A 15,221-nucleotide genomic window follows, 5' to 3' on the forward strand; every position below is an offset into this window, starting at 1 on the left:
GTACTTCTTCACCCAGAAAGAGTTGAATATGAGGCAACGGAGATGGTTAGAGCTAGTGAAGGATTACGACTGCGATATTTGCTACCATCCGGGGGAAGGCTAATGTAGTCGTTGATGCTTTGAATAGAAAGACACCTGTTATTACTCAATTGTCACTTCAGAGACCATTTCATATAGAGATTCAGCAATTCGAGCTTGCAGTGTATGCTAGGGGGGAGGCTCCCAATCTTTCTACTTTGACAATTCAGTTGATTCCGAGGGATAAGATTCGAGAGGGTCAGTCTTTTGAGGATCAGTTGCAGAAATGGAGATTGAGAGATGAATCTAAAGGCTGAAAGCTGTATTCCGAGGAGGATGGCATAGTTTGATATCGAGATAAACTTTAGGTTCCTAATGGCGATTCACTGAGAGAGGTTGTGATGAAGGAAGCTCATAATACTCCGTACACCATTCATCCTGGAAGTACGAAGATGTATAAAGATTTGCATAAACTGTATTGGTGGTCGGGCATGAAATGAGATATCTTGCGTTTTATGTCCGAATGTTGGACGTGCCAGCAAGTTAAGGCAGATCATTAGAGGCTAGCAAGGAAGCTTAAGCCACTTCCTATTCCCGAGTGTAAATTGGAAAATATTACGATGGATTTTGTAGTGGCATTGCGAAGTACTTTCAGGGGATTCAATACCATTCGGGTGATAGTTGATCGTCTTACTAAATTAGCGCATTTTCTACCTATTAAGATGACATTCACCATGACTCAGTATGCAAGGCTGTACATCCGAGAGATAGTCCGACTACACGGAATTCCAGTGTATATTGTTTCGGACATAGATCTGAGGTTCACATCGTCCTTCTGGAAGAGTCAGCATTTAGTGATGGAAACAAAGTTGTTGTTCAGTACAACATTTCATCCTTAGACCGATGGTCAGTCCGAAAGGGTGATTCAAATTTTGGAACATCTACTCCGAGCTTGTGTGATCGATTTCCAAGGAAGTTGGGAACCGAAGTTACCTTTAGTGGAGTTCACCTATAACAATAGCTACCAATAGTCTATAGGTTTGACTCCTTACGAGGCACTTTATGGGAGGAAGTGTAGATCACCAATACATTGGGATGAAGTTGGTGAAAGAGGAGAACTTGGTTCGGACTTGATCAAACAGAAAGCAGAGCTAGTAGTCAAAATCCGAGACAGGGTGGAGACTGCTCAAAGTCTCCACAAGAGCTACGCTGATAAGCGACGAAGGGAACTAGAGTTTTCAGTGGGTGACCACATATTTGTAAAGGTAGCGCATATGAAGGGTGTTATGAGATTTGGCAAGGAAGGTAAACTCAGTCCGAGGTTCATAGAACCGTTTGAGTTTCTAGAAAAGATTGGAACATTAGCTTATAGAGTGGGTTTGCCACCAATGTTGGCCGAAGTGTATAATGTGTTCCATATCTTGATGTTGTGAAATTACATGTCGAATCCGTCACATGTACTAAATTATGAACCTCTGCAGTTGACTCCGAATATGCCTACGATATACAAATTTTGGATAGGCAAGAAAGAAGGCTCCAGAATAAGGTTATTCAAATGGTCAAAATCAAGTGGCTAAATCATTTGGAGGAGGAAGCTACTTGGAAAACCGAGACCGACATGAGGATTCGCTACCCGCAGTTATTCGGTGAGTACTAATTTCGAGGACGAAATTTCAATTAAGAGATGGAGGAATTGCAAAGTCCAAAATGCGATAATGTAACCTAACTGCATGAAATCTAAGAAACTGTCTATAAACAACACTGGAAATTTAGATATTCAAAACGTTCGATTTTCATTATATGAACAAGATTAATACCTTCAGTACATCGTCGATCGGGATTATAATGAGTTCACAATTATTTATTTAGTAAATTAAGAATCTACTAAATAAATAATAATTTTAATAGTGATAACTACTATATGTACATGATTCTCATTGAATATTAAAGAGTGGTCTAGAATTTATTAATTAATTTATTAATTTATAAACAATTAATTAAGAAATTAAATAATAATTATTTAATTTTACATATATGTCTATACATGTACATATGTGTATATGTATGTCAAGATGTATATATATAGTGTTATCAATAGTTGACTTTGCATAAGATACAACATGAGAATTTTAATTAATTAATGAAAATAGGAATTCTAATGAGATTATGATTATGAATCCTAATATGAGAAGGATTCTTGTTCAACCTTATAAATATTTCATTGAAATTCATATGAAATCATACAAGTTTTACACACAGATTTTGGCAGACAAAATTTATCCTTCTCTCCATCATAAAATTTCGGCCACCCCATTTTCACAAGAAAATATTCACGGCCACATCGCCGCCGGATTTTTGGAATTCAAGCAATCCAGTCTCAACGCAAAATTGTTTTAACATATCTCTAGTGCAATCTAAACAAAGAATCTAATATTTGATCATGGACCTGATTAGACGATCAAATGAGAAATCGTTCGTAGGGAATTAGAAGAAGTGATATATCCGCTTAAAAACCAGAATAGTCGGAGCCGACGTTAAATACGCAAAAGTAAACATATCTAAATACCCTATGAATGTTTTAAATCATATGATGCCCAAGGAACATTTTGAACGTCAAAACAAAAAATTTTAAACTTTTGCTACGCCTTAGGCGCGAGAAACGATATATCAACAATGGTATCAGAGCCAATTATTTCTCTATTGTATGAGTTTGTTATTGTTTAAATCGTGTTGAGTATTTAATTTCTAACCACATAATAATTTTTTATAAAATAGCATCCCTTAAAAAAGCGTTGTTCTGCACGCTGCCCGGAACAATTCTGGGCAACGCACGCGTACAGGAACCCGCAGCACATCTGGGCAGCGACGACTGTCCATAACCAATTTTTTTAAAAAAATTAACTTCTACGTAGGGCTTCGGTCAGCGGGCTGGCAGATGGAAAGACGGACCTTACGGGCTCAAATTTTTGGGCTCTAGGATATTTTTGAATTTGACAAAATTTTTGGGTCGAGTTGACATTTTATGAAAATTAATCAAATTCGTCTTCGAAAAAAATTTGATAAAATTGTGAAAATTTTCTTTTAAAATAAAATAAATAATTTGAATTGGATTTTAATTATTTAGGGTAAAATTATTTTACAAGAAATTTAATTATTAATTAATTAACTGAAGTTATTTATTTAACTTATTAGTTTATTTCTAATTATGAAGGTTCTTGTTAATTTACAAAATACATGATTTATTGATAATATATGATATTATGGATTTAATATCAGTTTTTGATATTATACGGTAAAAGAATGATCGAGAGCCTTGATAAATTTGCTAGGTCTATGTTACCATATTTTAAATATTATATTTTTAATAATTTGATAATTATTTAAAGTGAGTCTGGTTTATTGTATGTTCCCACCCCTAAATTTGTATCTCAATGTGTCATGAAAATTTAATGTAAATATTATTTAGTGGGATATCAAGATTTTAAGATGGTGTGCCTATATCCTCAAGAGTTTTGAACATCAAAGAAAAATAAAATATTGAAAGCTTATGTAATATTGCATTTGCATTTTGACATGGATCCATATATGGTTCATATTGATCAATTAACTTTCGGTTATCGATCATCTTTTATTACTTATAATTCATGTGATATATTATAAATAACTAGTACTTGCATTATTATTAATATAATAACAAGAGTTGCATGAATCTGTCAAACATACAAACAAACATTACACGAGATTTTAAAACTAATGATGAAACAAATTTTTAAAATTAAAATATCTCATTTTGAATAAGATCCAAAATTTAAATCATGTCCATTAAAAAGAAAATTTAATATTTCCTTGTGTTTCATCAATGTTGGTTGCATGATTAACGTTATGCGCGGTCAGTGTCTGGCTCATATTATTGACGAGGCCTGGACACCGGAAAGTTGTGAATTCTACCGACATACTTGGTGTGAACTACGTTGTTGCGATTTTGATTGTTGCACTCCTAAGAGCAGGTTGTCCACAAGTAGTATAATTCGGTAAGTCCGAATATCGTATCCACAGGGAAGCTAAGGTAATTACAAGTCCACTACAATGTCTTTTTGTTTTTGTTTTTGTTTTTTTCTTTTAATGGTTTGAATCTTTAGTTGGTAATTTTTAATTGTTCAAATTTTAATTTAAGTAGTTGAGATTAAAGGATCCACTCTTGGTATTTTAATAAAGTTAACATTAACGAACATTATTGAAATCCACTTAATAAAATGGTTCTAATATATTAAATAATCATATTTATATTATGTTATATATTATTATCTTATAAGTATATAATATATACCAAAACTTATAAATGTGTCAAAGTATTTATTGTGCTATATATATATTTGTAAACACTAAATCAAGGTTCCCACTTTAAATGGTTGGTAAAACCAAACTAACATTTAAATGGTACCAAGAAATTAATATTATGATATATTTATATATAGTAAATCAAGGTTCCCACTTTAAATGGTTGGTAAAACCGAACAAACATTTAAATGGTTCCAAGAATTTAATATTATAATATATTCATATATAATAAATCAAGGCATCCACTTTAAATGGTTGGTAATACCAAACTAACATTTAAATGGTTCCAATAATTTAGTGTAACATATAGCAACAATAAATCAAAACTCCAACTTATAAGTAGGGTATAAAAATGCTTAAGAAATAAATATAACATAAACAATAAATAATGATTAAATAATATAAAACATAGATTCTTACCTTTTAGTAACTTTATTATCATGCCAAGAGTTTCACCTTTTCATCTCAACTTTAGGAAGTTAGCTATTCATTATTCAAAGTGTAAAACTTTGAATATGAAATTAACATGCTAATTATATTTAAATGAAGAAATAAAGGAAAAATATAGAGAGAAATATTATGAACTCAAAGGTTTGTTCATAGAATGAGGGATATCTCAATACATTATAATTCACCCCTATTTATAGCCAAATTTGGGGAGAAAACCACAAATAAAATATTATTTTTTTACACATAAGTCTTCATTGGTGTTCCAAGATATTATATTATATTACACATCACTTTTGAATATCTTCTTCTCCAAATTTGCTTCTTCACATAAAAAGAAACATGTTGATAATTGTGTTGTCTAGTTGTGGTATTTTTTTCAAACCATTTGACCAAGTAATTTGAGAGATATGGTCAAAATACTAGAGCATGGTAAAATTGCCACTCCTTTGGTAACTTTATTTGTTGCTTAATTTGATCCCAATTGTGAGAGGATTTTTATCTCATGCTTGCCACCAATATTGTAGATATTAACATCAACTTTCTGCAGGTCCAAGAATCATCTTAATCCCATTTGCAACGCCAAGTTTATTCTTGTTTTATCGAACCTGTAAAAAATAGTAAAAACTTGTAATTACACAACAACTTATATTTTATACAATTTATTATAAAACATATAATATTTAAACATTTAATAAAACAAAAACGTTATATTTATATTATAAAACATTTAATTAATGTACAATTTTTATGTTTATCACACCTCCCAACCAGCTTATTGCTAGTCCCTAGCAATTTAAGCGTTAATAGCAATACAAAACATATTGATTAATTTAAATAGAAATGTAATCAAAACTATCTAAGTGTTTAAATTAAATTTGAAAACTGTCAAAGTTATATCAAGATCATCATAATTATAATTTATGAAATAATTTGAGATGATCTATTCAAAGCTTATTTCAGGTAGTTAAATGTACACGGCCTTCAGAAATTCCTAGTAAGAGTCTCAACTCCAAATCCTCACAGGTTAATAAATGTTTCAATTTATGGCAACGATTTCTCTCATGGAGTTGGAATACTGATAAATGCTCAGAAAAATGGTTTACAGAATGCAGACAGACAAACGAGCCAAACTAATCAAAAGATAGAAAATCCATTGATTCAAAATTTAGTTGTTCTTATTATATATTTTTTCCTGATTTTTTTTTTTCATAACATCATGGAATCAGACTAAGTTTATGATTCTTGACCACATATTTATTTAATTTGTACAATAAATTTCTCTCTTTTTTTTATTTTATGAGAGATATATGGGTCGTAGCATATAACTTAAAAATTACATAGATCATCAATATTTTCTTTTTGTATTTTTCTCCTTTTTTTTCAGGAAATATCATTTTTTTTTCAAAATAAGAACTCAAGATCTAAACAATAGATAGTCTCTCTCATGATCAATAAAGGCTCGAAGACTGTTTTCTCAGTCCTTTCCACTCACTCACAAAATATGTGTGAGTTTAAAATTTTAGGCACTCTTATAAGGTATATCTTGGGCCATATACTTTAATACCTGATTTTATTATAATGGTTAATCACTCAAAAAGATTTCATAAATCATATTTTTATATTGATCAGAATATTAAAATTGATTTTTTTTTTTCAAATAAAAATTTAAACATTCTTAAATAGTTTAATGCATGTTCTAATTTAAATCTTTCAAACATGTAATGTATGACAATTTTGCAAAAATTACTAAGATACAAACAATAAACATGATTTTATTTTAAAATAATATATATATATATATATATATTTTTAATTTTTTTTATTAATTTTTTTTAATTTTTTTTATAAGTTTGTTCTCCCCCAATCAGAATTTAACATTGTCCCTAATGTCAAAATAACTATTAATAAAGAGTACATAATGAAAGAGATATCACCTGTAATTTTATTGAAGATAACAAACTGAAACAAATGCAAACCAATCCACGACTTTTGAATCAATGATCCAACTTCCTTTTCTTATTGCTTGATTGCGACGAATTGATCTTTGTTATCATCGGATCAGGCTTATGAACAAAAGCTTCCAAATCATCAATTAATTGGTCGGCAGTCGAAGCACAGATGAGCATCCGTCGTGAATTTTCTGAAATGAAATTCTGTTCCACATCTTTATCAAGAAATGTCAACAAAATGTCATAATAATTATTGATATTCAACAAGCCCACAGGTTTATTATGGATATTAAGTTGTGCCCAAGAAACAGTGTGAAAAATTTCTTCTAATGTACCAAAACCACCTGGTAGTGCGATAAAAGCATCAGAATTTTCAATCATTTGAGTGATTCTTTCATACATAGAAAAAACTTTTAATTCCTCCACAATCGTAACACCTGTAATATTTCCTTTAGCTAAAGCTGTAGGAATAATACCCAAAACCTGACTACCTCCAAGATGAGCAGATGTTGAAACAGATCTCATTAACCCAATATTACCTCCCCCATATACCAAGTGAATTTTTATCTCAGCCAATATCTTTCCAAGATTATTCGCTGCTTCTACAAACACTTCATTTTTTCCAGGACTCGACTCACAAAATACACAAATATTTTTCAATGTTAGTGCAGAGGATCCAGCAATATTTTTACTTTCTTTTTGGTCTGCGAAAATAGAGAGAAAGATGAGAGATTTTATAGGGGTAATATGTTATCATGACAAAACTATGGATCACAGTTGTAAACAAAATAAATAGTAAAAACAATAAAGACACACATGCATATAAACAGTAGTGTGATTGTGGCTCACAATTTTCCTCTGGTTTTACGTCCAGAAACGGCTTCAACGCCTTCTATGAGTCGAGAATATGCTTCCCATCCAATTTTCTTATAAATTGGCAAACATGGTCTTTTTTAGTCGGATTCCCAAGACTATGACGCTCATCTTGGAATTTTTTTCATAAACGGAGAAGTTCAATATGCACATGTCCACTAGAATGCGTCTCAAGAGTCAATAAGATGTTATCTAAAGACTCCTTACTCAGCCCATTTTTAATGAAACAAATTTTATCTTCTCTGTTATTGGAAACACATCCCAAAGATCTGCATCGTTTGTCACAAGTCCATCTTGCACACTTATGACAAACCCCTAAACTTTTGGCCCTTCGCTTTTTTCGCATAAGTGCTTTTTCCTAATCCAGGTAAATACCGAATGAGCAATGATTGTGGAACTTCTCCTCCTAATCGGACCTTAGCTTCTATTACAAGACGACTATCTTCTGGAATTCCTTTTTGCATTAGCAATCTCAATCTTTCACACCTTTCTGCATAAATTTTTCTTAGAACATTTTCAGAAACAGAAGGAAAATATTTACAAATTTTTGAGAGAATTTCATCCATTTTGAAAAGAAAAAAAATGATTTTTTTTTATTTTTTTATCAGCAATTGTGGGAAACTGATTTAACCGACTATGAGAGTCACGGAGTACCGTTATCCGCCATTTAACCGGGAAAATAAAAAGATTAAGAAAACCTGAAATAAAAACAAACAAACTTAAATGCAACACCAAAAAAAAATAAAAAATAAAAAAAATCAAGGATCAGAAAGGGAAATAAACTCTTCTTGAAAGATTTCATTTTCTAAAAATGGTTTAAGCCTTTGTCCATTTACTTTAAAAATATCACCATTTTTAGGATTTTCAATATCCACAGCTCCATAAGTATACACATGCTTTACAACATATGGGCCTGTCCATCTTGATCGTAATTTTCCTGGGAATATGTGAAGTCGAGAATTATAAAGCAAAATTTTTTTACCAATCTCAAAAGATTTTCTAAGAATTGTTTTATCATGAAATGATTTGATTTTTGCTTTATAAATCCTTGAATTCTCATACGCGTCATTTCTGAGTTCATCAAGTTCATTAATTTGCAATTTACGCAATTTGTTGGCATCATCCATGCTTGAATTTAAAGTTTTGATCGCCCAATAAGCTTTATGTTCCAATTCCATAGGCAAATGACAATGTTTTCCATAAACCAACCTATAGGGAGACATATTCAAGATGTTTTAAAAGTTGTTCGATATGCCCAAAGTGCATCATTAAGTCGCAGAGACCAATCTTTTCTATTTGAGTTAACACTTTTTTCCAAAATTTGCTTTATCTCCCTATTAGATAATTCAACTTGTCCATTTGTTTGAGGATGAGAAGGAGTAGTTACTTTATGAGTAATACCATATTTTTTCATTAATGAAGCAAATGGTTTATTAACAAAGTGAGTTCCCCCATCACTTATCATGGCTCGAGGAATTCCAAATCTACTAAAAATATTTTCTTTTAAAAATTTGATGACGATTTTATGATCATTTGTTCGACATGGAATTGCCTCTATCCATTTGAAAACATAATCAACTGCAACTAAAATATACAAGTATCCAAACGACGGTGGAAAAGGTCCCATAAAATCAATTCCCCAGCAGTCAAAGATTTCAATTTCAATAATAGGATTCAAAGGTATCATGTTTCTTTTTGAAATCGCACCCAATTTTTGACAATTTTCACTGATCTTGCAGATTTCGTGGGTGTCTTTAAACAAAGTGGGCCAATAAAATCCACACTGCAAGATTTTTGCAGTTGTTTTCTTTGAAGAAAAATGTCCTCTGCATGCTTCTAAATGACAAAATTTAATAACACTACTTACCTTATTGTCGGGTATGCAACGTCGAAAAATTTGATCTGGACAATACTTGAACAGATACGGATCATCCCAATAAAAGTTTTTTACCTCATTCAAAAATTTGCTTTTATCTTGGGAACTCCATTGCGGTGGCGTTTTTCCTGTCACAAGAAAATTTACTATGTTAGCAAACCAAGGTGTAGTAGTAACTGAAAATAGATGTTCATCGGGAAAATTATCATTAATTGGTGTCATTTCACAAGATGATCCTATTACTAGTCTCGATAAATGATCGGCTACGACATTCTCGGTTCCTTTTTTATCTTTGATCACAATGTCAAATTCTTGGAGCAACAAAATCCATCGTATCAGTCGTGGCTTTGCATCCTGTTTGATCAACAAATATCTAATAGCAGAATGATCAGTAAACACAATAGTCGTTGATCCAATCAAATAAGAACGAAATTTATCTAATGCAAATATTACAGCAAGTAGTTCTTTTTCAGTTGTGGAGTAATTCATTTGAGCATTGTTTAAAGTTCTACTTGCATAATATATCACATAAGGCTTACCGTTTCTTCTTTGACCTAGTACTGCACCGACTGCATAATCACTCGCATCGCACATGATTTCAAATGGTAAAGACCAATCAGGAGGTTGCATGATAGGAGCTGATGTTAAATGTTGAATGATTTTATCAAAAGCATTTTGACATTCTTGAGTCCACTCAAATGCAGTGTCTTTTGTTAATAGGTTACAAATGGGTTTAGAGATTAAAATAAAGTCCTTTATAAACCTCCTATAAAATCCAGCATGTCCCAAAAATGAGCGAATTTTTTTAATGGTTTTTGGAGGGGGTAAATTGGCAATGACATCAACTTTTGCTTTATCAACTTCAATTCCATGAGATGACACGACATGTCCCAAAACAATTCCAGAAGTAATCATGTAATGACATTTTTCCCAATTTAAAATAAGACCTTTTTCCTCGCATCTTTTTAAAACTTTTTCCAAATTTTCAAGAAAATTATCAAATGTATTCCCAAAGACAGTTAAATCATCCATGAAAATTTCCAAACAATTTTCAATCATGTCGCAAAAAATGCTTAGCATACATCTTTGAAATGTTGCTGGGGCATTGCATAATCCAAATGACATCCTTCTAAATGCAAATGTTCCAAAAGGACATGTGAATGTAGTTTTATCTTGATCTTCGAGTGCAATGGGAATTTGATAATAACCTGAGTATCCATCAAGAAAACAGTAGTATGGATGACCTGCTACTCTTTCTAAAATTTGATCCAAAAATGGTAATGAAAAATGATCTTTTCTAGTGGCGTCATTTAATTTTCTATAATCAATACACATCCGCCAACTAGATGGGACTCGACTTGTTAACAATTCACCTTTTTCATTTTTTATCACTGTGATGCCAGATTTTTTTGGAACTACTTGTGTTGGGCTTACCCACTTACTATCAGAAATAAGGTAGATAATCCCAACATCAAGTAGTTTGAGAACTTCAGTTTTCACAACATCTTTCATGTGTGGATTTAATCTCCTTTGTGGTTGTTGAGATGTTTTAGCATTTTCTTCTAAATGAATTTTGTGTGTGCAAATTAGTGGATTAATGCCCTTGAGATCTTTTAGTGTCCAACCAATTGCATTTTTATGTCTTTTAAGCATATCAACTAATTTACCTTCTTGATCACTTTCTAGTTTGGAAGAAATTACGATCGGATATGTTTCATCTTCTCCAAGAAATGCATACTTCAATTCTTTTGGCAAGGGTTTTAACTCCAATATGGGTGGTTCGTCTTTGTTTTCATATTTTGCATCAAATTCTTTCTCTGATCCTGGTAACGAGTGATACCTGATAAAATCATCAAGATCAATTTCAATATTTTCTTTGACACTTTAAATTGAACAAATATCTAATTGATCACGAGTACTCCCTTCTTGAATGTTTTCTTCCACAAGAGTTTCAATAAGATTTTCATCTTCACTTTCATCTCCTTTGTCATGTGGTTGTTTACAAAGATTAAAAACATTGAGCTCCAAGGTCATGTTACCAAATGACAACTTCATTATTTCATTCCTGCAATTTATAAGAGCATTAGAAGTTGCTAAAAATGGACGACCCAGAATTACAGGAATTGCATTACGTGGGGACCCGGACGCTAATCATCTTATTTATCATCTTTGGGATTTAATTATCAATTAAACTAAACAGGGTCTAAAAATTTTTCTTTTAAAACACAAGTGCGAAGCGTAATGGAATATAACTAATATACATCTCAGTATATAAGTACAATTGTGGGGACCCGGGCGCTAATTCATTCCTTAATCGTCTTTAGGAATAATTCAAACATTTATAATAAACAGGGTCTAATTTTTTTTTTTAAAATACAAAGCGGAAACATAATGTAATTCAATTCAAATTACATATTAAACATAAAAATATAAATCTTGTACTATCTACAAGAATTCAACTAGGTTCAAATGTATATCAGTGCTGAATCCTAAGTTGCTTCGAAGCCCGGATCTCCACGCTATCTAGTCCAGCCTCGTTCTATTCTTGACCCTGATCCTATCCCACCTGTTGCCATGCACACATACAAACAAGACAATAGCCGGATAACTCCGGTGAGAATTACATTCTCAGTATAAATCATGTATACATGCAATCATAAAAACAATGTAACCGCATATAACAGATATGTCTAACATGTATTCAAATCAGAATATAAATCCATATCAAGAATAAATCCTATTCTAAACATGTACCATCATCAGGAACATAAATCAATATGTACCATATTCAGGAACATAATCAACATGAATCAATATAACTGTCAATTAGACTCATGACGTCACATTTAAGACTAGACTCAATCCTAGTCTAGGGATCCCGGTTTCCAGATGTGGTATTCCTATATCGACCAACAGTAATAGAAAAGACTCCAGTTCTATGTAAGTCGATATAACCAAACATCTAGTGTCCTGACCTAACCGTCATGGACTGTGGTCCTATCGTCAATCCACTATCTTGTGACATCGTGCAATGTGCCCGTGGAGATCCCACCACTATTAGGCAGTTCTGTCACAAGATTACTCGTCTAGTACCTGCTGTCTATAAATCAAGAGAACAAGTACATCAATCAAATCAATACAATAAGGTAAAGTATGTGATTTAGGGAAACTCGAGCCAAACCTCACTCGAGTTGTGCAATCCCAACTCAACATTAATTTATACCTTTATCTTCTCGCTCTGACGAAGACGAAATCCTGAATTCAACTCTGTCCATTCTCAATCTTGTAATAACAATACCGAACAGACACAATATCAATATATAACTCAATTCAGAATATGTTCTGATCAATACTCAAATCAACATACTATCTGATCAATGTCAATCGACATACAGTACAACAATACAATCTCAGTCAATCGTAAATCTGATCAATATCAATCTACTGAGGTTTCGACGACATAACAATACAGTCTCGATAACCCCATCAATTCCAACATCTCAGAAATAATACCAGAACTCATAATCAATACCGGTATAACTCATAATTTCAATGATAATACAAATCTGATATCGAATCTCAGTCAAATCGATTCCGAAAATCATAACAATTACAGAAGTAGTCTGTTCTTCATTCTGACTTCAGATATACGATGTCTACTGTATCAGAACACCATATATGATTCATATTCGATTCTGACACTATCATAATTTCAAATCATATCTAAACGTAACAAAACTTACGTCCTGTAGAAGCATGCGTCGATAGGAGCACAGTACTGAAGTCGGATTCAAAATCGGACGGACGGATCAAAATGTAAAGGCGTAAGGATTTTTCTTAAGAATTCTCTGAAGCTTCTCCTCGATTTCTTATCGATCAATATGAAGGAATGATATCTTAATATACATATATATACATCCACTTGCATGGCCAAGATACGTGGCTGATTTTTCATACAATTCAGGCGGCGCTCGGGCGGTCGCAAGTTACCGCTCGGGCGCGGAGCCTTCTGCCCGATACATATCTTTGTTAAACACTGGCGCTCGGGCGGTTAAAGATCACCGCTCGGGCGCCAGACTTTCTGCCCAAACTCCAATCTTGCGATGCATTGGCACTCGGGCGGTCACAATCTACCGCTCGGGCGCCGCATCCTCTGCCCAAAACATGCTCCTGTTGAACATTGGCGCTCGGGCGGTTATTTTCTACCGCTCGGGCGCCAATAGTTCTGTCTAAAAATTGCACCCTTCATATGTTTTGGCCAATCTGGTCTCGTAATAGCCCGTCTATAATTATATCAATTCATAATCAATAATCTCATATTAACAGAATCAAAATCTCGGGCATTACAACAATAATGTACAACAATTATTCAAACTAGTCTAAGGTTCAACTACTAAATTTCAAGTATTAAACCAAGTCTACAATAAGTCCGGAATCACCACTCTAAACTCGTCTTCTCTCATCATCTTCTTGACCCCGATCCTGTCCCACCTGTTGTCATGCACACATACAAAACAAGACAACAGCCGGATACTCCGGTGAGAATAAATCCCAGTATAAAACATGGTAGACATGCATACACACAATATAAATCATAAAGCATATTATTATGCATAAAATCCATAACAATAGGTTTCATAGTCTATGAAACTAAATCAAAATAAGCATGCAGTAACAATGGGTTCCATAATCTCTAAAACCAAAATAAAATAAGCACGCAACTCAATTCAAGTCATATCTTGACTCAACTCAACTCTAACTCTAGGGCTCCCGGTGTGAATAAGATGTAACAGGTCTCCCACCTACTCTCCCAATCGTGGTAGCGTTACATCTTATTCCTAAACTTCGGTCTGGTCTGTATCGAAATCTACAATCGGAGTGAATCTGATCCGGAGCATCGATATCACCGAACGTTTAGAAAATTGGCGTATCTACCAATGATACTCCTATCTCAGTACATATATATAAATCAATATAAAGTACAAACAGAACAAGTATGTGATTTTGTTGGGAAACTCAAATTGAATCTCATTTGAGTTGTGTCTTCCCCAAACAAAACATGAATTATACCTTTGTCTTCCCGGTCTGACGAAGACGAAGTCTTGTATTCCAATCTGTCCATACCCAGTCTGGCAATGACAATCACATAAATACAATATCAGTATATAATTCGATTCAAAACCTGTTCTGATCAGTACTCAAATCAGTATATAATCCGATCCATATCTGAACACGGTACAATTTAATTCATATCAACGATATCATCGAAATCATTACTGAATCTGATCACTCTAAATCAACTGATGTTTTGACGGCATAACAATAAAGTTTCAATATCCCCGTCAATCTCAACATCACAAATATAATATCAGAATTCATAATCAGTATCAGTACAATTCATAATCTCAATATCTGTACACTTAAGATCAGTAACAACACAACTCTGATATCAAATCCCAATCAATATCTTTCGAAAATCATAACAATTGTATAAACAGTCTATTCTTTAATCTGACTTCAATTATACAATGTCTACTGTAGCAGAAACATCATATCTGATTCATATTCAATTCTGACAATATCATAATTTCAAATGGTGTCTAAACGTAACAAAACTTACGTCCAGTTGTAGCCTGCGTTGATAGGAACACAGTACTGAAGTCGGATTCAAATTCTGACGGACGGATTTCCAAACTCTTCAATCCCGAATCGAAATC

General features: G+C 32.9%; 1 protein-coding gene across 1 annotated transcript in view; it reads right to left on the bottom strand.

Moving 5' to 3' along the window:
• LOC142504943 (uncharacterized) overlaps window positions 1-15,221 on the bottom strand; it is an 84,398-nt gene that overhangs the window by 19,942 nt on the left and 49,235 nt on the right. The window contains exons 3-8 of the mRNA XM_075617782.1: window positions 10,935-11,066; window positions 10,017-10,211; window positions 9,459-9,815; window positions 8,935-9,212; window positions 8,479-8,524; window positions 7,065-7,294 (exon numbers count right to left, since the gene is read on the bottom strand). Of these exons, the coding sequence (XP_075473897.1) occupies window positions 7,065-7,294; window positions 8,479-8,524; window positions 8,935-9,212; window positions 9,459-9,815; window positions 10,017-10,211; window positions 10,935-11,066 (1,238 nt within the window). The remainder of the gene's footprint in view (window positions 1-7,064; window positions 7,295-8,478; window positions 8,525-8,934; window positions 9,213-9,458; window positions 9,816-10,016; window positions 10,212-10,934; window positions 11,067-15,221) is intronic.

The sequence above is a fragment of the Primulina tabacum genome, chromosome 10 (genome assembly GCF_025594145.1).
Source record: "Primulina tabacum isolate GXHZ01 chromosome 10, ASM2559414v2, whole genome shotgun sequence".
Taxonomy (NCBI): Eukaryota; Viridiplantae; Streptophyta; class Magnoliopsida; order Lamiales; family Gesneriaceae; genus Primulina; species Primulina tabacum.